Source organism: Lingula anatina, chromosome 6, assembly GCF_051362555.1.
Source record: "Lingula anatina isolate TDL-2025a chromosome 6, LinAna3.0, whole genome shotgun sequence".
NCBI lineage: Eukaryota > Metazoa > Brachiopoda > Lingulata > Lingulida > Lingulidae > Lingula > Lingula anatina.
This window is the reverse complement of record NC_141772.1, coordinates 21,896,454-21,920,193: the sequence shown is the minus strand read 5'-3', so window position 1 is coordinate 21,920,193 and position 23,740 is coordinate 21,896,454. Positions and strand designations below refer to the sequence as shown.

Sequence of the window (23,740 nt, the reverse complement as noted above, 5' to 3'; positions counted from 1 at the left end):
AAAAAAAACTGGGGTAGACAAGTACATGTTGGTCAGATAAGTAGGTCAATTTACAACCAAAATTTTCAAGACGGTTCAGTTTTGAAGCTCTTTTACGGCTGATCAAGTGATAAATTCAGTACATCCCTTGGCACGCCGACTTCATTTGAGTCAATTCATATAGTTTCTATTGGAAGTTGTTTGTATGCCTTACTGTGAAACCACACTCACTTTTTCTTTAAACAACAGTTGCTGTCAGTAGTATCACCTTTAATAATATTTCAATATCAAATTCACAATTAAATTAACCCAAAGGTGCTTCATATAATAAAATAAAAAACTATTATAACTGAAATCAATTTATTGTGAAATCAAGAAAATTTAAGAAAAGCATAACTACAAACCCTGAATATGACAAAAATCACTTTTTTAAAATGATATAAACCGAAAAAGTTTGCCTCGTTAGACATTTTTTAAAAACTTAAAGAAAACCCTGCTTTTAAAGTCAGGCATATGCAGAAAACAAAATCCTACTTGAGTGGGAAAGGGGTGGGAGAACAACAAAAAATATGTCAACAAAAATACAAATTTATCTTCTTTCAAAAGGACAGTCATATGGCACTGTGGATGTTTATATATATACACATACCAAAATAAAGAAAAATTGGGCATTGCAGTCTCATTATAGTTTAAATGAGAAAATCAATTACAGTAACAGCTAAAACTTAAAGCCGCCTCAGAGAAGTAGAACCTCTATTCGACTTACTACAAAAACAAAATCATGAAAATGAAAGCATCCAGGAACATTTGACTTTGAAAGAAAAAATGCAGGATGGACTGAAACATGGCTGAAAAAATTTGTACAATTATGGGAACAGTCCAAGTTTTTAAAAAAATCATACAAAATCTTGATCGTGGATAATTCTAGAATACTTAATAGACAATTACATTAATCATTAGAACATACATACAAAATGTACATATAGCATCATGCAAATATCTGAAAGAAATCATGATATGGTAAACTTTCATGATTTTTATGCAACAACAACAACAACAGTGAACTTATCCTCCCTCAGTTCTTATTGCAGACTTGCCATTTGTGATTGCTTTCAAAATCTCATTACTTTTCTGTCTTTTATCATACACATACTACATGTAAGTTAAATCTCACATTAAATGCATTTATAACATATATCACAATAAGAAGAACCAAAACATTCATTTTTAACACAATGTACGTACTAAGCTAACACTGAATACTAATGCGTAGCTCCAAAATGTATGTACTATATATTATATACATATTACATATAAAGACTTTTCCAAACAAATCAAAATTGTAAGCCAAAACATTTAACTCACTTAAAAGTCTTACACCATATATTTCATCTTTTTTTTCAGCTGAAACATCAAAGGGCAGTTTCATCCAATAGCAAAATGCTTTTTTATTCTTTTGACTGTCACATCTAAAGCCTTATTTTCTCCAAACAATCAGTGCATACAGTCATTTCACAATCTACCAACATCATGCTGGGTTAATTTAACACCAAAACAGATTAAGCTACACAATGAGATATTTCAATGCTAAATATTAAATGCACCAATCCATCCATTTAGGTCTAAAAAAAAAAAAAAAAAATGCTGATGTAACTGTTACTGCACTAATCTAAAGAGTGTCAGATTAGCTCTATCTGCCTTCATTCCATAAATGCCTCTTTCAGCAGTAATTCTGACAGGGTAACATCTTTCCTATATCAGGCCCATAGCCAGCAATTTCAAAAGGGGGTTCTTTTTCTGAAAAAGCGGACCTTTTACCATGAAACCTTCATATACTTAGATAACACTTTACCCAAAGGCCACCTTTTCTGGCTAATTAAAAGGTCGTCGCTGGCTACAGACCTGCTGTGTACACAAATATGCAATTAACATGCACACTTTTTGCACAGTCACATAATATTGCAAATATTAGGGCCTTTTCACATCCAGAGACATGAATTTCTGGACTGTTTCTGCTTGAGACTTTGGCAACTTAATATACTGACTATTATTATAAAAATCACCTGGCACTCAACTACACCAGTTTAATTGATAAATTGGGTCTTGTAAAAACAGAGTACACCCCCCCTTCTCATTGCAGAATTACATGTTAGTACCACTCAAACTTGTGTGGTACAGAATACTGCATTGCTTGACATGATAAGTGCTTTCAGGTGTCTTAATATCAGTTTATTCTGTAATATCAATGGGTGTATTTTGGCAGTTTCAGATAACTTCAACATTTTTCTGTCTTTAGTTAATTGCCAAAATCCTGATCAAATCACTTGATCTTTGTCAGGTCATTCTGACAAAAAAAAAAAAAAGAAAAAAAAAGCGACTGGTTTCAACAATCTTTTAAAAACCTCATTTCTTCACACTCATGCCTGCTTTTTCCTGTCCATTAATAATTCCAAATATGTCTTCCACCACATCATATCTCTCCATCTGTGGCAGCTGAAGGATATCAATAAGATTCTGAACAGTGTCATGGGTAGTATTGCCCCAGTCGGTGAGGAGCATGCGGCACGGATCACGCTGCTGCTCGTACAATGAGACTTCCATTGGAGTTTTGCCAAGTTCACCTAAAAGAGAATATTGATGTACTCTGTAATTATCTGACTGGAGAAAACTTCATGTCTGTCATTTGATATTTAAATTTATTCATTAGGAGGTTACATAAAAACTAATAAAAAAGGGAACAGTTTTATAGATAGATAAATGAGATAAGCAGGCTTTAATGTACAATGTATGCAATAAAAACTCGGAAATGAGATTTAATCCGTTTCATGGTGTGTGTGTGGAGGGAATTAGGACAGCTTGCTTTTTAGTGTGGTCAGCCATATTTAGTCCTCGGATCATCTGTTCTGAATGCACCTTGGACTGTGCCCTTACCCAGCATTATCAAACAAGGTCAAAGTTATAGTAATACAGATCTAGGGCACTATAAGGTGGTATCTTGGACTGTTCCCATACCCAGCATTATCAAACAAGGTCTAAGTTATAGTAATACAGATCTAGGGCCCTATAAGGTGGTATCTTGGACTGTTCCCATATCCAGCATTATCAAACAAGGTCAAAGTTATAGTAATACAGATCTAGGGCCCTATAAGGTGGTATCTTGGACTATTCCCATTACAAGGACTCATAACAAGTCTCCCTTATAGCAATACAGATCTAGGGCCCTGTGATATGGTAGCTGTGCCCCCCCCCTCCCCCCCCCATACTTACCTGCCACTCCTTTCCAGTCTCTATCACCCAGGACAGGGACCCTTAACCTATTACATATCACTGACCACAGGTCATAAGGCATGTCTCGGATCCTGGTGTCCAGGGTGACCACCTTCTTTCCAAAGGGGGTCGTGCTGACCAGGCTGGCTGGGCTCTGAATATACAATTATATATATTCTAATTGTTAAAAATAACAATAAATACAATAATAATAGGAACAAGAAGAAGAAAAGAAGAAGAAAAAGAAAAGAAGTGTATTAAAATCACAGCAACTGAAATACACCCTGAGCTTCAGAGATAACCTGACACTAACCTCTTCACAATAGCCTATCTTCATCGTGTCAAGTTACCTCTGACGAAAATAGTTTGACCTAGTTTATATAAGCCAATCGAATCCAAGTTTCAAAATTTTTCACCAAAGTTTGGTGAAAACGCTGATTGGTTGACCGTCAATCAGTAATCCTCGGCTGATTCCGCAAGCTCATACTAACAACAAAGTTATTGTCGAGTGCGGAGACATCCGAGTAGTTCCGAGTGCATAACCGTACACAAAGAAAGCATGTCGTGCTCCTACGAGTGACTACGTAAAATAATGTGTTAAGTTATCTCTTGATTCTTTGCAAAATATGAGTATATCGGAATTGAAACCAGAGCAGTTTGAGGCCCTGCATCATTATCTACTGAGGGATGATGTATTTTGCGTGCTGCCCACAGGTTACGGCAAGTCCCTGATATTCAGCCTTATCTTTGATTGGTCCGGATTTGAACAAAGCGCGCTTTGACTCGTTAGCGTTCATTGGCTAGATCGTTCAATGAGTCATTGAGTGCAGGCTTTAAATTTGATTGGCGGGCTGCGGGGGCAATCGAATGTGGTCAGAGGTAACTTGACACGATGAAGATAGGCTATAGTGAAGAGGTTAGTGTCAAGTTATCTCTGAAGCTCAGGGTGCTGAAATACTGACGTCAGGTAAATATATTATTGGGAATAAACATTAAAATAAACTTATTATCATATCATATTTATTTGTCAGTAATTTACTTGTATTTCTGGTATGGGAGTTAACCCTCTCAGCAAAGGGCCCTACAGTGTATAACACCATAATCACTCCACATAAGAACTGCACAGCTGATCAACTTCATATGGTTTTAAAAGAGCTGAAATTGCCTGCTTTTAAACTCTGAGTCATTAAAAACTCTCCTCCAATTAATCTCAAATTAACAAAACTTATCACTTACAGCCAAAGACATGCCAAGAACTTCACTCCCGCGCAGCCACATCTTCACATCTTTATGGCAGTCCACCTGCTCCGCACCACAGAAAATAGGAACTTCTGACTGGTGGAAAATGTCCAGAACATGAGGGGCATCACTGTGGGTCTTCATGCTACACTCTGCTGCAGGGCAGAGAGGACCACACTGGAAGCTGAGATCCACCACAGGGTGCAAGGAGGTGAAGTCACACAGAAGTTTCCTCAGATAATCAAGGAAGTCTGGAAGCTGTACCGTCTTCATTGTTGGCCTAATTTGAATTAATAATAATAAAATATAATTTACATTTATATATATATATATACACAAACACACTTATGAAATGCATAATTTGGGCATCATCTGTATCATCTATTTAAGTCCAAGTGTTATGGATTCCACTATATTCAATTACACCAAAACCATGATTACTGCATTTCTTCTTCACTGAAATGTATTGTATTTAGAGCATCTATAAAAAAGTTGAATTCTATACATGTATATTCCATTAGACCAATGCACGAACAAAAAAAATAGGGACTGGCTTAGTAAATTAAGTTATCAATTCCGTCTGCCCTTTTAACAGTAACACAATTAACACATTCATTTACCTGACAAATATCCTGGCTAAACTATACAGCCTGTCAAAATGTATGCTGTACTGGAAGCCACCTCCAATAAACATCCCAGACACCACGCTCTGGATGCAACCTTGACCTTGAGGAAGACCTTGAACTTGACCTTTGCAGTAGCCTTGACCTTTCAAACAAGCTTCCCTAAAGTGCAGGAGAAGTACCAAGAAGACCGGTTGAGGTAGATGGCCATTGAAATCCAGGTATATTTCCTGGAATTCGTGGCTGGCTGGAAGATGGGGTTCTGCAAACTGAGCTAGGTGTGCGGGTATACAATACATCTTCTGCTTTGCACCTGAAGTTGACAGCTCGGTGGTTCCAAAAATAAAATGCATCAGTTCAAGAAATGCCAAATGCTCTGAAAAATCTGCTGAGTTGCAGAAAATTGCCTTGTGCAGAAATTCCCCTGGAACAATCCCAGTGTTATCAAGTTGCTGCCACGTTTTACGCAGCTGGGGAGACTGCTCGCTCTTGGGTGGAATCGTCAGCAGCTTGTCGATAATGGGGACGAGTTGATGCTGATTGATGAGGACAAACATGTCCAATATAGGACTATGGCAAAGAGGTGTGGGATAGAAGTCTGAAAATAAAATTAATGTTCATCATGGGTTTTTGAGTTGCTGAACTTGTATGTAAGAATTATATTTTATTATACATAACTGCAGGCACAAATGGCAAAAATGTGCTTGACAGCAAGTTTCATGTCTATCCTGGTCTTTACATAGTGAACGGTCTCAGATTGCGACTGCAACATCAGTCACTTGCCAACGTAAGTTTTACCATAAATTTATTCTACTGGATGACTCAAAACATTCACTCGTGGCAAGAAGCTTTACAATTTTCTGCACTCTTCCATTCTGATAGATTGCCAACTTTTTGTAAATAGCTATGATATTGATAATCTTGCAGTTAACATATTATGATGAAATTGGCATTTGTTTCTACTGTACATTACTGCCAGTACATGCGAGAGTACAAAAAAATAAAAAAAAAGAAAAAAAAATCTAGATCTAAGGTCATAGATAATGATAATGACTCACTTTTCACAATAATGTCTCCTGAGTTGTGCAGATATTCCAGTACCATTTGGAAATCTTTTTCTGTACATTTCTGCCACACGTCCTTCACTGCAGACTGTAACTGGTTTAAAGTCCGCACAAGTTCTCCACCCTCGGAATACAGGCTATTTCTGACCACAACAGCACCCAGAGGATATTTCACTTTCATAAATGGCTGGGCGATACACAGGGTGAAGATCCTATCTCGCAGTTGTGATATGTCGGACAAGATGGCGGAGGGGCTCTGTTCTGTATTGTCGCACAGTGTGAACAATGGTAGATCGCTTTCCTTGTTGTAGACCAGGTGACTGTAAAACGCCCTTCTGAAATGCTGTTCAAGGTTACTCCCCATTTTAAGGAGCAAGTCCTTGGATATGCTGGTATCTTTGCTGACGGTGGCTACAAGAAATACAGGCACCACTGATCCTGCATATGTTCTTATTTTGACGAGATCATTCTGCAAACTGCACAGTACATCCTCTGGATTTTTCACATACTTCTCAACACAGAATGTCAGCAGATACAGAGCATGCTTACAGAATACTATGTGGGAAGTCAGCCTGGCTAACCTACTGTCTTGTTTCATTGACATCACTTTCACGTGAGCCACAAGCTTTGGCTTCTCCTCCAAAAGACATTGTCCGATATTTTTTACAGGGATACCCCTTTCTACCCACTTCAAGTGTGTTAGCTTCTGTCCAATTATAGCAAGGTGGTCAGCAATAGCTGGACGCTGCTCTAACTTTTCAGCCATGTGCGCTGCAAGGTACTGATTGTCAAACTCTTTTGTCGTGTCTTCTGACATGCAATGCATGCGCAGTGGTGCCCCGCTCCGTGGAATGGCGATATCGTACTGATTGTAGAGCTGGTGCCTCACACTGGGTGCCACATCTCTGTTCACCCCTAGCACCATTCTGGCCACGGAATCGCTAGGATTTCCACACACGATTAATCTTAAGTGTGGAGATATCTCCATGTCATCTCTGATCGCCTTGGTGATCACTTTCTTGATAAATAATTTTGTTTTTGTTGAACTATCCTTACGTTTGACTGAATAAATGCTGCTCGTCTCTGAGACTGTTTGTCGTCTGCCTTTGCTGTAAAAACTGCAAGAAGTGAAGAATCGTAATGGGTCTGATCTCTGTCTTCTGTGAATCTTTACCAACCTCCCCTTTGTCAGAATTGCTTCCTTTCTGGGACGAGGGGAATTCATTAAACCTTTTCTTGACTGTGGCATCATATTATCAGTCCAGAATTCACTACACCTTCCTTCTTCACTGTGCAAACTGCTCTCTAAACTTTCCAGTTCATAACTTCCCGAACTTACAGCAGTGGGACTTTCTAACTGCCCAGGCCCACCTACTCCTCTCGCGGTCAGCGAACTGGCCCTGCAGTTTAAATGATTAGAAGACTGACCAGTGTAAGTACAACCTCTGTCCCTCTCAGGGGTTGACTCTTTTGACCTTTGACCCCTCTCCTTTGACCCATGGCCTCTCTTGGTGACCTTGACCCTTGCTGGTCTTTGTATTACCAGTTTGACATTGTCGTCATCACCCGATTCTGTAAGTTTTTTGATGCGTTGAACATGATGGATGCCACTCATGTCCTAAAACATAAAATATAGACTTAGTCTATTAGTTGATTCATTAGAAGTTAAAAATACATATCATGAAATAATTTATATGTATTACTATTCCTTGCAAAATATAATATAAATTTGATGACTTTAAAAAAAGTGCATTTGAATATATATCATAGTTTAACACATTCATGAGGTGTGATCGTTCATAAAGAAATTATTAATTATTTCAAAAATGATAATTAAAAAAATTCAAAATTAAGGCAGCGCTGCAAATGTATAGAGAAAATGGCAGAAAAATGCTTGAAAAACAAGGACATTCATAAACATACAATGAAAATGTTATACAAAAAAAAAAAAAAAAAAAAACCCTGACTGTATTACAGCTAGCCCACCGATTAATATTCTGCAAGTATGAACATGGCAACTGACTTATATTCCATTTACCATTAAAAATATTCTTAACAAATATATCCTCACATAGACAGAAAAACTACCTCTTGGCTGGAGCAGCTGATAGCCTCTCCATTCACAGAGAGTATGCAGTCTCCGCGCTGGAGCAGTCCCGCGGCGGCCCCACCTTCTTGTACTGTCTCCACCAGGGCATAGACTTCTATTGTCCTGTTGCTATTCTTGTCCTGTGAAATTCAATATGGAGATTTGGTTAAAAGATGCTTATAATATACATATATCATGTAAACCATAAAAGGATCAAGAGAGCAAGAATATTGATCTTACTACAGATCCTTTTTTTGTTTCATTTTTTTATCCTAACTGGGAAATAACTTTGTAGGGTCATTTACTCAAAACACAAAAGAAAACTCAATGTATTTTACAAAAAAAAAGTAAATTGTTTAAATCAACAACTGAAAGCTTAGAATCCCATTCCTATTATATTGAAGTCAAAATTGTGGAAGCCTTCAACCCAAATATATTTGCTTAAAAAAATACTGTTCTTACCTTGACTAGCTTGGTCTTGAAAGTGAACCCCAACTTGCCTGAGGTGGGCCCCGAGGTTTTCTTCAGGTTCACTACCCTTGGCTTATCATCCCACACAATTTTCAAAGGATTTTCCAAAGTGAGGGAAGCAAGGTCCACTTTGTCTTCTTCTGTTGGTTTCAGCTCAGAGCCGCAGGTAGGGCAAACATCTGGACACTATACACAGACCAATTAACACAGTTAATTAGCACTACAGAAACTCAGTTGTTATGCAACGTAATGGCAAATATTATATAGACATCAACCAGGAATAGACGTCTTGGCAAAAAAGAAAAAAAAAACTTTGTTTTAGCAGGAAATCTGCCTTTTTAAGAAGTAAATCAAATCCAATCAGCAGAATTGAAGCAAAACTATAATTACAGTTTGCCACTTGTGGGGTGAACATCACCAAACTATATGAAAAAAAAAAAAGGTAATGATTTTTTTTTTTTTTTTTTTTTTTTTGTGAAATATAATGCAATCAATGACATACTGATTTTCCAAAGAAAACCTGCTTTCTAACCCCCCGTCCCCCATAAAAAATCACTAATTTGAAATTGAAGTAAAACAAAAATATCGCTTGTCACTTATCGCCAAAAGTTGACAAAAAAAAAAAAAAAAAAAGAGACAAAAAAAAAAAAAAGAAAAATAAATAATTAAATAAAATAATTTTGAAAAACTGATCATGTTAATTTTTGAAAGAAACATGCCTTAATTTTTCCCACAGAAAGCCAGTCAAATATTTAAAATAAAATAATAATATTATAATAAAAAATACAATTTGGGTGTTTCTGAATAGATGTCTTGGATGGCACTGGCTATGGCAATGAAACCTACAGACAATGTGATCAAAACATAAACATTCACAAACATGCTTTTTATTTTAGAGTCCCAATTTTAAGTTTTTACATATATCTGAATTACCGAATAAATCTGTAAGACATATACCTCTGAGGCTTATACAGGAAAAACATGACGAACCAGTTTTAGGGATAAGTCACAGGAAAATATGCAATATATAAAAACATTTTCTTGTGAAATGCCTCCAATTTGGTGATAATGCAGTTAATTCTTCTCATGTCCTGGTTGGAGTATCCTAAAGGGAGGGCGACATCATATCTTTTGTGAAAAATCAACCTACTAATAATGAAAGGTGGGGCCAAAATGTTTATTTTTATAAGATACATATGTATGAATATATATCTAATTTCTAAAAATAAAATTTTATCAACCAAATAAGCAGATGACTAGGCCACTGCCAGCATTTTATTGATCACTCCTAAAATAAAGATTTTTGCATGTCATGATCAGAAATACTGGATGTTACTTAAAATGATTGCTGTTAATGCAAAACATACAGCAACAAACATGAATGAGCAAACGATTTCAATTCCACTTTCACGTCAAAAATTATAATGTGTTGCAATACACACCATTACCTTATTAGCTGTCGTCTTAGTGCTCTCCTCGCTCCCAGAGGAAGTGGATGAGTCAGCAGAATTGAATACTGTCTCAATGCTGTATAAGCTGTCTTGTCCCTGGAGGCTGTTGGGGCTGACAACACCGCTGCTTGTATCCAGAGATAACGTGGAGTCCTGGCGTGACTTCTCGGTGTAGCCAAAGTATGTAGCTGAGTGACTGGAGGTCGAGGTAGAGAAGGACGATGAAATAGATGGCGCCAAGTGTATGTTTGCTGGTCTGAGAGTGTCATTATTGTACGTGGAACTGGTGCCATCTTTAATGACCCTGTTGTCATTTTGCACATCTCCGTTTTGATCTTTACCATCTTTGCTCTTTTCTGGGGAGTCAGTGTCCAATTGATCAAGTGACTGTGACCTCAGTTTCTCATACCCAGAAGCGCTATCTGGACTCCAATAACTAGAGCTGCTACTACTACTCGTACTAGCACTGGTCAGCGTATTCACCTGACCCTTGTCAAAGGACAAACTGGACAGTGACAAACTAGCATCACTGTCCAAATCACTGACCCTCTGCTGAAATCCATAGTCTCTAGAGTCCATATTAACTGAAGCACAGGGTACCTTGTCCGAGGCCAATGAGCCGTAGGAATTCGACGGCCTTACTCTCATATCCTCCGGTTCCGTTGAGTCCAGTGGTAAGAAACCTTCGGGTTTACTCAAACTCAGAGAAACCCTTCGGAATCCAGACATGACAGAATTCTTGATAGTCGTGACAACGCTCTGTATAGACATGTTTGTTACTGGTTCTTTGTTGACGATCAAAATCCGATCTCCAACGTCCAGCGAAATTGTGCCTCTGATGTCGCACCAAGGGTCAATCCTTCGAATGACTGTATAAGTCTCCTTGGGGCGAAAAGTGCTCTAGAAAATACACAGAGAGGCCATGAGTTTCATATGATTCACAGAGCATATTCCAATAGCCTTTTCATATGTTGGAATGATGAGTCAATCAGATCATGATAAAATGAGCCCAGTTCATACTTACACCAAATGACCCATTGATTCCAGTGGAACTGATTTGTAGGCTGAAACCTTCAAGTGATTGATTAGCCTTAGGAGAAATCTACATTGTTTTTGTATATTTTTAACATGACTTGTAAGAATTGTTTTTTAATCTGTATAATGTGCAATGTTTACCACCCAGCTGCTAACAATTAATGATATTCCAAGACAATGTCTAGACAGGTGGATTCTCAAGTGAAGTATATCATCTTGGGAGGGGGGAGAGAGAGAGAGAGAGAGAAAGTGAGAGAGAGAGAGAGAGAACAGAGAGAGGGAAAAGACAGAGAGAAAGTGAGACATAGCGAAGAGAGGGAGATGAGAGAGATTTCATAAAATAAAACTCCAAGATTGAAAATTACGTTGGATTTCACATCAACAGAGGAATAAATCTTAAAAGTAGAGATAATGCACCTATATTGGGAGTTCTGGATCTGTTTGGCCAAAACAAGTAGTGGTCAATTAATCTACGAAACATACAGTTGCTTCTCTACGGTAGTAGACAAACACTTACTGTATCTATCCAACTTCAATGTAGATTACACCTTGTATTCACTGCATGTAAGCTTAAATTATTTGGTCATTAACCTAAGGCCAACTTTTGACTACAGCTCTTTTGTGAAACTGTCCATAGAGATCTTTAAGTTAGCCAGCCATCTGGTAGAGTTGTTATGACCTAACTTGGTTCAGAATCACCTCTGTCAGTATAAATCATACCTTGAATCTATACTTCCCTCATTGAACTATAAAATACATGCAAGCATTATACAGTGTACTTGTCCCACTGTATTTTTGTCTAAAAAATACTAAACCACCAGTAATTAATATAAGAAAAGGTACCTTGAATTTTCCAAGCACTGATTCTGTCCTGTCCATCCCCAATCCATCACTCCTACGACTAAATGCTGTATGGTAATTACAGCATCGCTGGCTATCAAAAAGCTCAATACAAATATACAGTGCACTGTGCAGTGTGAGCAGCTTAATCACTATATCAAGGCTTTCACATTGATCTGGTTATAATGGATTCTTTCCATTTGCATTGTGTTGCTGTTAGTAATTATTGACCTTTCTGTTGGTTGATGGAGAGGCATGTCTCTGTTATACTAGTACCTACTACTATAATACTTTTATTGTAAATAAATAAATAAATAAATAAATAAATAAATAAATAAACCAGTTTTTTAGTATCTTTTGTGGTTTTAAATGTAAAACTGAGCAGTTTTAGGGTGTTTAAATAATTGGTCTATCACTTTTGTTTTTTGTTTTTTTTTGGCAGATTTCCACTTATCCCCCCCTCCCCTCCCAACACACACACACAGTGTCACACACACACATACACACACATACACACCCTCACACACACACACACACACACACACACACACACACACACACCTACATGTATACAATATGCTTCTTTTACCATATGACATTCAGATCAGACAGGACAAGTTGTACACACACAGGGCTATTGTCAGATTTTTCAAGGGTGACAGCATTATTTAACAAGAATACATGCCATCTGAGTACTGAAAGTTAGTATGAGGAATATCTTCCCCCAAAACCGGATGCCTGAAGTCAATGTGACATCAAGTGGTATAGGAAGTTAAGCTTGCTGATCATTTTTAGCTGAAGGTACTTGGAAGCTGACACGTGAGTGCCAAGAAGAAGCAGATTTTTAAACAGCTTGGTAAGATAAGAAATTGTTTATTTTGGCACTTTTAGCAGAGAATACCAAGAAATACAGGGCAAATTATATGAAGGTGTGTTACATTGCTTGAAGGTGTAAAATTATGCACATTTATTTTCAATCAACTTGTTTTTAAATAATGTAGCTGTTGACCAAATGCAGAAAAAAGAAAAGTTTTTGAGAGGCTGTAAATTGTTGTCATTTGCAATTTTCAATTGTATACAACCTGAAATGCCCATTTCAAGTTTTATAGTATGGTATGTGCTGCAATTATAAAGATCATATGTAAGTGTAAAAACCAGGAAGTACTGTAGATTGCACCTAACAACTCAGTTGAAATGACCCAAATACAATTGTGCAATGATTCATCTTTTTTTCATAACTGCAACCGACATTTAGAGGATTTCTAAAGCATGAATTCCCATTTTTCAAGACCACTGACAATGTTAGGACATGTATGCACTAAAGTGGCAGGTGCTCAGTTTTTAAGATCCCACCTAACAATTATTTCCATGCTCTTGATTGACAATCTTAGACAACTTTAAGCCAGGTCTACACTCGACTGACCCAATAATCAGTAATACACGACTCTAACACCCCATTTCCATAGATTAGATCGACCTACTTTAGATCGACCTAACTCCCTGGGGGTTCACGCTAAATAGCTGTCAGCCGGGCGGACACGAAAGTTAATTACCCCCTTACAGCTTGTAGTAGGCGGGACGGACATTTAAGTCGGATTATCTGAAAGTAATCTAGTGAGACTCCCCGCGGGGATAGATCTATCTAAAATCTATGGGAATAGAGCCTAAGGTCTATACTGCTAGACCAATCTAGTTCTATGGGAATGGGGTCCAAGAGCAGTGGATGATATCACACAATGGCAAAAGCCCAATGGCAATATAGGCTACGTCTGATGAATTCCATTTCTTCTACAGGCTGGTAGGAAGATTTTCAACAGTGGCTGATTATATAATTAAAATTCAGTGAGTGTGATTACAGTGTTTAGATATTCAAAGCGTACATAAGACTGTCCATAAAATCTGCCATGTGCAAAACAGTTTTTAATGATCACAGAAACTAAAGCTACACACATGTAGAAGCAGTGAATAAAACAAGCTAGTGGCTTTACAGTACTTGTAATTTACAAAAATATTATAACTACTAGCCGCTGGCAAACGGAGATCATTAAACCGCTTGACTGACATATATATCTTTAAAATACATTGATGTCCAATGATAATAATATTCTGTTTTAGTATTGAATAATATCTACCACTTACCCTTTAAGTTCATGAAGCTAGGTGATTTTCTAAGTTTAAATAACTCCAGCTATAAGTCCTTCTTAAATAAAAAGATGCTTCCAACCTTCCACCTGAGTTAGACCACAATGTACCCTGTACAATGAATTTAATTGGTCTCTACAACATTTAAATAGTTCTGAGTCATAATTATTGTTAAGACTTTCTGAATAATGATTCAGTGGAGGAAATCCCACTATAAATATCTTTATTTAAGGAGGGGGTCACATACTAGTGCGCAGTAATAGCTGGAATAAATACAGTAATATTTTTTGGCAAATACAATTTTTTGAATTTATGATCTTTCCTTTTATACAATGGAAGATGTGCATTACATAGATTCTATTTATAGATTTTAATAAAAAAATAACACTTAAAGGTATTCTGCATGCATTAAAAAATTCCCCACAGTTATATATAGATCCTGAAAATCTTAATTCTTATGTTTCACAATTCAGAACTTTAAGACGATAAAATCCCTTTCAATTTTTATCTGAAGCATTGCTAGTGTCATTTTTATCTTCTCAGCCTTCTCAGGTAGCCATGACAGCTTGCAACATCTATATACATAACACAAGGCCGCAATACAAAACAATACACCATTTTCTTGCATAATGGAGTGAAAATGAAACCTTTTCCGTTAAAAGTCAAGAATGCATATATATATATATATATATATATATATATATATATATATATATATATATATATATATATATATATATATATATGTCATCCTAATGACTGTCAAAGACTGTCAAGTCATTCAGAACTAAATAAAATTTATTTTAAAAAAATGGAATGAATCATTGAATTCAAGTGCAGGGACTGGCCAAGCAATGGCCTGATTGAGAGTAGGAACAATTTTTAAAGGAAAATTCATTTTGGCAGATAGCCCCTGGACAGAGTACCTTTCAGAATGACATGGACATCAAAAACAGATCTAAATCTATACAAAATGACACATTGATCAGGCCACATCAAGGTGTTTGCATATCAATTGAAATCATGACAACTGCGACTGCAGCTTACAAAAAACAAGGAAGTCCTGTGTCAAACTGGGTGTATGCAGCGATAAATAACACTTTTACAAAATGACACACACACACACAAAAAAAAAACAACCTTCTGGAATAAAGTGTTTACACACTAACAGTGAAATAACAAAAATTCCAATAGTATGAAAAAAAAAAAAGGATTTCATCTGGGATACCAAATACATGTTTATAAATCCTAGGGTAATCCATTATGTACTAGTAGACATCCAGGAAGAAAAAATTCTCCAGTTTCCTTCATAAAAGAGTGACCAAATATATGGACAATCAGGGGCGGATCCAGAGATATTTTCTGACAGTCTTCCAAATTATCTTTGTTAATTCGTCTTCAATTTTTGACCGTCTTCCGAAAGAAAATATTAGATACCCGTCAGTGTAAACTTAAAAAGCTGACCGTCTTCCAGAAGACCCAGAAGACGGCCTAAATCCGCCCCTGACAATAGCCAAAAGCTCCTGGAACACAGTGCTATCAGCTTTAATCAAACTTAATTTAAAAAAAACCTACTGAAAATAACTTTAAGCAATTTCATTGATTTTTATCAATGCTATTTATGTAATGTGAAATGTATTCTTCTACGAAAATCAGTGGTCATTTTGGGTATTTTTATATGTCGTCCCAGCTAACCCTTTGAGCAACTTTGCTAAAACTGTAAGAGTTTCAGGACCCCATTAGGCCTAAATAAAGAAACAAGCTTCATGTGTGAACAACAATTAACTTCTAGATTATGACTTAAATTCTTCTGGTCTAATTCTACACATTAAATGAATGTCACTATGTATGTTATGATCACAAAAAGCTAAATTTCAGAGATGAAAGTACATGGGCCTTCATAAAATCCTGAAATTGCCAAGAAAAGGGGAAGGGGGGGGTTTATATGTCCAAGTAAATGCAAAAAAAAAAAAAATTCAATAATATTCTTACCTTAAAGGTGACCACCTTGATACCCAGTGAGCCTCTGTGGGCTCCCTCTGCTGGGGTCAAAGTCACGGAATATGGCAGACTCCATTTCACTGCATCAGGATTGCGTTGGATCCAGGATAAAATCTCAGAATGCTGGATGTCTGTCAGAGGCTGGGACATCACATTATGTGTGATGCACTTCTTTAGCTCTGAAAATATATAAAATTATTTTATTGAACTTGGGGGCAGTTTGGAATGAGTAACCTCAACATGGGTCACTATCGACTGCTGATTAATCTGATTCCAATGACTGCATTCTATCAAATATTCTCTGTAGAGTTGGGCCGACCCAGCTTGTACAACATGTGAATCTGAATGCGCCCTTTGATTTTGCCTGTTTGATAACTAGAAGCAAGGGCACATGTAAAAGTCTGACTTTTACCTGATCAGCCAAGTACGTACAGAAGGTCTAAAAGTCAAAGATTGAACCTTTTCCTGTCTTCTACATCTTCTTCTGACTTTTGCAAGTGAGCAATTTTTGCCACAGACACTGCGGTTACAGACAACAGGATTTATAACCTTATAGCAGACATGAAATGTCCCTACACATTACCACAGACATTAACAGAAGAACATTAACATTTTCATCTGAAACATTTTGCCTTCAGTTAAGACAATGACACTATAAAGAGGCCACTGGGGAAAGCACTGACCAGTGACATTAAAATACCTGTCTGAATACTTTTGTGTTATGGGCTGTTAATACATCAAGAAATATTGCTAATGGGTTCTGAAAATACTTAATTTTTACAGGGGTAGAGCAAGGAATTTTTTCTTGTTTTAGCCAACTTGAAACTTATTTTAAAAGCAGTCTTTCTGCCACTACTGGAAAACAAGACAGTGAGTCAATAATGGAAATTTAAGAGAAACTGGGCTTAATCCATTAAATTAATGAAAATGTAAGCTTCTAAATATTTTAACATTTTCCAAATAAACCTCCTGACGATCGGGCATACATTCTGGGTATGCCCGTGAAACTCAAAGTTGGGGTTATTGCATGTCTCTTGTTTATTTATTTATTTATTAATTTTAATTGTGTACAAATGCTCCGGACTGTGTTCCACACTCACGCTTGTTATATATATATATATATATAAATATATATATATATATATATATATATATATATATATATATATATATATATGGCCGTTTCCTGTGTTCATTCGCGACTGGACTAGTTTTATTCTAGTATTTTGCCCTGTGTTGCTGTATTGCGCATTATAGGGCGCATTCCCATAAATTTTAGATCGATCTATCCCCGTGGGGAGTCTCACTAGATTACTTTCAGAAAATCCGACTTAAATGTCTGTCCCACCTACTACAAGCTGTAAGGGGGTAATTAACTTTCGTGCCTGCTAGGCTGACAGCTATTTAGCGTGAACCCCCAGGGAGATAGGTCGATCTAGTTGGATCGATCTAATCTTTGGGAATGGGGTCATAGTCATACCCTCCTGTTACCTGTGTGTGGGCAATATATCAAACACATGTTCATGTATCACTACTTAATTAAGCCTAAGGGTATCTAAAATTCTACATTTCTGTTCTGTCTAGAGGCTGTTCAGCAGTCATTTTCACACTTTAGATATCTAACAGTATAGTTGCATATAAGTGCTGTTCATAAATGCAATTAACATAACAAAATCGTATTGAGACAGAATCTGTTTTTGGAATCATTTCTATATCGCCAAGCAACGCGCAGATTCATGCTGAATTTATTTGCTTCCTGAAACGTTTACACCCTCCACACCTAACAAATAGCATAAATAAACAAAATACATTAAGTAAAATTAAAGCACTTACACTATTTCTCAACGAAGTAAATCAAAGTGAGGTGTTGATTTTTTTGGCCATTTGCTCTTCCAGAAAATGACTACTTCCTGGAAGTTTTCTGTATTTGGAGGACCAAAAAAATACAGCTTCCGCCTTCATTCACAACCAGCTAGTAGACTGCACCTGCAAATTTGAGAATGTCTTATCCCAGTGGAAAAGACATGGCAAATTGGATGGGAGGGTTGCCAGAGTCTTTACATTCCTCATCCTTAAATAGCATTGCCATCCCCGGTAAGTTGTGAAATAATGTATTCACGACGATTGAGAAATTATGGTAATTTGAAGTCATTTTTGTAAAATCATTTTATATGATTTGGGTTCACACGTCACATGATTTTTTTTTCTTGTAATTTGGCCAGTTTCTAGAAATAGTCACATATTTAAGTATGAATAATCAACCATTAAAAATTTAATCTACCTCATTTAGGTCAAAAGTTATCTAAGTTTTCGTGACACCGTGTCTGAATTTTTTTTCAGGCGCCACTTTCAAAAGTAAAACATAACTTGCCCCACTTGATTTTCACTCCCTGAATAATATCACAGAAACTTGAAATTTCTCACATAAGAAGTAGAGGAGCTACGCATGAACACCCAATTTAATTTTCATTCTAGGATTTTACCAAGCAACTGATATGTTTGTGAATTAGGCAAAGTGATAAAATTTTGGGACACAAGTGCGTGCATTATGAGGTGAAATACAAATTGATACATTGTATCTTTCAGTGTTATTGCAGGAGAACATGACCTTTTAAAATTGTCTAAAGCGGGTACAAGAAGGGGGGGAGGGGTAACAAAAGATTACTAAAAAATATTTGCCCAAATTTCCCCAAAAATTACACTGGTACATGCAGATGCTGGTTAAAAATCTTAGTCCTTGTTTTGCTATGTGGCATATTTGCCAAATTTTGCTGATTTTTTTCAGAAAAAAATTCGCTTCCCACCTTTCCTTGATCAACAAAACAATTCTACAGAGGAAGTTACACCTGTTCTCAATAATGTGTCAATGTATGCTTGTTCCTGATGCCTTAGTTGAGATACAGCAAACAATGTAATAACAGGTTGAAATCTGATACTTTGGCAACAGTTTTTATGGCTGTTCTTGAAGCTGAACAACTTGTGCCACCAACTTTCATCTGTGCTCCCTAATATTATTGGAAAATTAAAAAAAAAATTATTCTTTATTTCTTCAGGAACACATGATTCTTTTAGCTGGGGTCTTGATGTTACAGGAGATATTGGCCCAGATAACCTACCTTTTGTCAAGACCCTGGTGCAGTTATTTCCTGGGACTGCCAAGGCCATCATAGCCAAGTGGAGTAAAACACAGAGCCTTAACACAGTGGAACAGCTCAAGGCTGGGATAAGGTATGGTAATTATTCTGTATAATCAAACGTCATGAACTTATAATTTCTCCCAGAAATGTGTAAGGCATTGCCTGAATTACCTTGAAAATACTAGTGGATGTTATTAGTGTACTGGTATGTGAATCTCAGGATTGCCCCCCCCCCCCCCCCCCCCCCCCCCCCCATCTCTCCTAAATCTTATGATTAACAGCCAATACTTAATTTTTTTTTCATTATCTGTCACTTTGCTTATATTTGGTAAAATATTCGAGAAATGTATAAAATGCCTCAAATAGCTAATTCAAAAGGAGTATATTTTCTTTCCTTGGAAGGGGGGGGGATTGTCCTCTAATTGAATCTTGGAATATTTTTCTTTCCCATGTGGATTTTTAAAGATATATATATATATATATAATGCTTAACAGTTTATCTCATGCACTTAAGTATCAGAACTATTATTTAAACACTTTTTCCCTCATCCATGCAGATTAAAAGAGAATTTAAAAAGCAAAATGACCAGCTATTTATTAGTACACAATTATCCATACTCATAATTGAAATGTGCACATTCATCCACAGTAACTTTTAATTTGGTATCAATTTTATTTCAGATATTTTGATATAAGAGTCACTTTAAAAAAAGACACACAAGAACTTCATGCAGTTCATGGTCTGTACGGGAGAAAAATGGAGATGGAACTACAAGACATCTCACAGTTTCTGGACAACCACTCTAAAGAAATTGTCCTACTAGACTTCAATCACTTTTATAGCATGGATGAGGAGAACCACATACAGTGTATATCTCTCATACAGCACATCTTTGGTCCTAAACTCTGTCCACTTCTGGACACGGACAGCGTGACACTGGACATGTTGTGGGAGAATGGACTTCAGGTGCTGGTGTTTTATCATCATGACATAGTCACAAACCATCTAAACCTGTGGCCAGGATGCACCATACCGTCTCCATGGCCAGACACAATGGATATCAACAAGTTTATCACCTTCTTAGAGCAGAACTACCGGCATGGACGCTCCCCGTGTGCTTTTTACGTCACGCAGGGCATCCTAACACCTGATAGCTCCACAGTGGTCACCAATCTGTGTGGGGATTTGAGAAATGCTGTGGCCAAGAGAGTGTGTGGACCTCTCCATCAGTGGCTGTGCACCAAGCGGTGTGGGCTGACCACCGTCAATGTTGTCATTTCTGATTTTGTTGAGATGGATAATTTCATAGGCACTGTGGTTGACATGAATTATAAGTGATAAATATACAGGTGCCTATGTCATCATTCCTCCACATTTGTCTTGTTATTATAATACAGCATTTCCAACAGTAATCAAGAATTGCATTTACTTGTCTTATTGACAAATATTTGTTATGCAGGGTATTCCCAAATTTTAGTCATATAGGTAATAACACTTTTTAATTATAATGTTTTTTTTTTTTTTTCAATTTCTCAAATTTCCAAAGTTGTGGGACAACAGGCCTGTATTGTTATAATATCCATTCTACATTGCTGTTAAAGCAAGGAACAATGTTTCTGAGTAAGTTCCAGCTAATTTGCATCATGTCATACTGGACAATATGTTGTGTCTATAAGTATACCAGTACATTAGTAAATATCTATATGATATATAAATTGAATGATCTAAGCAGATACTTATGTGATTATATATTACTGTGATATACAGTATTGAACACTTACTTCACTGGTCAGGGCCACAATTTTTAAACAAGTATTTACCCCTGTAGCATCAGTTGTGCATGTACAATATAAGATATTTTAAAATTGGTACTCTAGTGGTGTGGGATATCTTGGTATACATAATCACCACCATTTTATGACTGGTACTGATACATGTAGCTAGGTGAATTGAAACTTAATGTTCCATGCACTAAACGGAAGAGGCATTCTCCAAGTAAGCAGTACCTATTGCCCTAGTTGGGAGCACTGTGGCAGAAGCAGCATTAGGACTTAAAATGTGTGCCTTTTTGATTTTCTGCTACTCTGATTGATTGTAGACAGCCCTGGTATTTTATTTTATTTTATTTTATTTTATTTTATTTTATTTTATTTTATTTTATTTTATTTTATTTTATTTTTGTGGGGGGAGGGGTTTAGAAAAAGCAAAGGCAGTCCACCATAGCTTTTCCTATACAGTTGATGCTAAATCTGTTAATTGGGACAAATTTCAAAATTATTATAATAATCATGACATTCTGTGAACATTCAAGGCAATCTTTTACTGTTTCAAACCTAGGACAGACAATATGTTTTTTTTTCTGTCCTTAGGCTAGTCCAAATGCACATTTTTCTTATAAGTATAATACAGAAATATGTATCCTTCCTTCATATTATATAACAATTAATGTAATATAGGGTATAAACCTAAAACCTGTTGGGATGGTGTTTTGTTCACTCTCTGTCTTTAATATTGTGCCCTGTGACTTAAGGGTGTGAATATTATAAGGGATCATAGAACTTTTCACATTGTGTGGTACACTTTTGTATTTTTATGTCATTTTGAGAGACTGACAACACCTGCCTTAACGTAATTAAGTGGATCATCTAGTAAATACTCCCCTCCACATGGCCAGTTAACCAGATTAATTTTGATTGGTCCAAACAGTCTGTACCATCACATGTAAAAAGGGCATAACCATTGATGTCATCACCGTTGTGTTTTTACATGTATGTCTCAAGTTAAAAATGGCTATGGTTTAATCCTAGGCCTTGTTTTTCACGAGAGCTATAGACCTATAGCTCTAAGGCAGGCCTATGAAACTTTCAGACGAAGTTCTTAGTGTTTGAAAATATTTTCATATTAACTGTTTCTTATTACCCATTAAGTTGGCAAGTGAACCAAATTGATTGGACTTTTTTCCCCAAAAAAAATTAAGTTTTTAAAGAAGTTAAACTGCATTTCCTTTAAAATATTATTCAGAGGATGTTCATTTTTGTATCTGGAAATAGAAATAACAGAAATAAAATCATTATGATGGTTTCAGGACAGCTTTGTTTGATTTATTTTTTCACTCCAAATGGTTTTATTAGCATAGATGAATTTCCTCTTCGGGTTTTCTTAGAATTGATAATTTAAAAGGAAAATACAGTTGAAGATATTTGTGTAACAGTATGAACGCTTATATACTGGTAGCAAATTTTAAAGTAGGACAAATTATGTCTTAAAACTTTCTCTGTTTTCCCTTGAAAACCTGAAAATACAAAAATCAGATAAGGAAACGAATACTGATCGAATTATAGGTTTCGAGTTCAACTTTTTTAAGAAGACAGAATTTTTTCATGTCTCGAATTTGTTCATTTAAATTTCTGATTGGAGAACTTAGTGGGAGAACGTGGAAACGTCTGATTGTGGCATCGTCTTTACTACTGGTCGGGATTGGGGGGGGGGAGTTCAAAATAACGTACGGCTTATTTTTTTAAGCAATGTTTATGTACTGTGCTCCCCAAAGACGAATTTTGCTTATATTTATTTTCCTCAAACATAACCGCATATTTTAACATTTCCTAGATGCTTTAATTCATATCACATATTGGAAAGAGACCCTTAAAAGTAATTTCGTAAAATGATTAAGAAATCATAATCGTGATATAGTGATACAGTTTTAATATTCTAAAAGAAAAAAAAATATTTCTGCTTTGAAAAGTAACAAAAAAAAGAGGACAAATAAATATAAAAATAATTGTATGTCATCAGGTGTATTTTTAAAGTCCTGCAAATGTGCTTGTAAAATTGGAACTGTCAAGTGTTCAAGTCTTCGTACACCCAACACAATATAACCGGTGCCTTGTATGAGTGTAGAGACCCCGCTGATATACCGGTAGTCGGTGCCCATTGGTGTCTGGGTTAATTATTCCATAGTAAAAGTGACCCTTTTATTCCAGCTAAAATTTTGTGTTTGCATAATCCTGATTTGCCCAGCTTTATAATTACATGTACGTATAGGCCGAAAACTTGCGTAGTAGTACTACTTTTCACTGCGGCAATTAAACAAATCAACAGTTATTGAATTCTGTATAAAACAGTCTCACAATTATTACAATATCTGCGTGTCGCCGACATGATTCAGATCGAGAGGCACTATTTCTGCAATTGCATTTGTGCAGGTACATTTAAGCCCGACTATAGATATTTATAATCTTGCACGTTATGACAAAAGGATGATTTTCTAGTTTGATGATTGTGTGGCGTTCTGATAAACGGGAGTGGCCCTATTCTAGATTTGGATTTATCAGGTCTACACTAGTATAATAGATAATATAATAATATAATAATATAATAGGCGTATGAGAGACGGAGAGA

At 36.4% G+C, this 23,740-nt stretch overlaps 2 protein-coding genes across 3 annotated transcripts; one reads left to right on the top strand and one right to left on the bottom strand.

The window, feature by feature from the left end:
* Positions 1-307: 307 nt before the first annotated feature.
* LOC106163420 (uncharacterized) lies at positions 308-18,189 on the bottom strand. Of its 2 annotated transcripts, XM_087014880.1 has the most exons (10): positions 18,035-18,189; positions 16,193-16,380; positions 10,181-11,083; positions 8,724-8,918; positions 8,261-8,401; positions 6,167-7,790; positions 5,106-5,706; positions 4,483-4,765; positions 3,247-3,400; positions 308-2,600 (listed from the first exon to the last, which is right to left on the bottom strand). In XM_087014880.1, exons 2-10 carry the CDS (start codon positions 16,349-16,351, stop codon positions 2,383-2,385), a joined length of 4,278 nt encoding a protein of 1,425 aa, XP_086871006.1. In that variant the 5' UTR covers positions 16,352-16,380; positions 18,035-18,189; the 3' UTR covers positions 308-2,382. The 2 variants fall into 2 exon arrangements, with proteins under 2 accessions (XP_086871006.1, XP_086871007.1); XM_087014881.1 differs by lacking the exons at positions 16,193-16,380; positions 18,035-18,189 and adding an exon at positions 14,198-14,841.
* LOC106163464 (PI-PLC X domain-containing protein 3) lies at positions 18,144-22,426 on the top strand. Its single transcript, XM_013541061.2, has 3 exons — positions 18,144-18,295; positions 19,255-19,429; positions 20,020-22,426. The coding sequence occupies exons 1-3, from the start codon at positions 18,202-18,204 to the stop codon at positions 20,675-20,677; spliced, it is 927 nt and encodes a 308-aa protein (XP_013396515.1). The 5' UTR covers positions 18,144-18,201; the 3' UTR covers positions 20,678-22,426.
* The last annotated feature ends 1,314 nt before the right edge of the window (positions 22,427-23,740 follow it).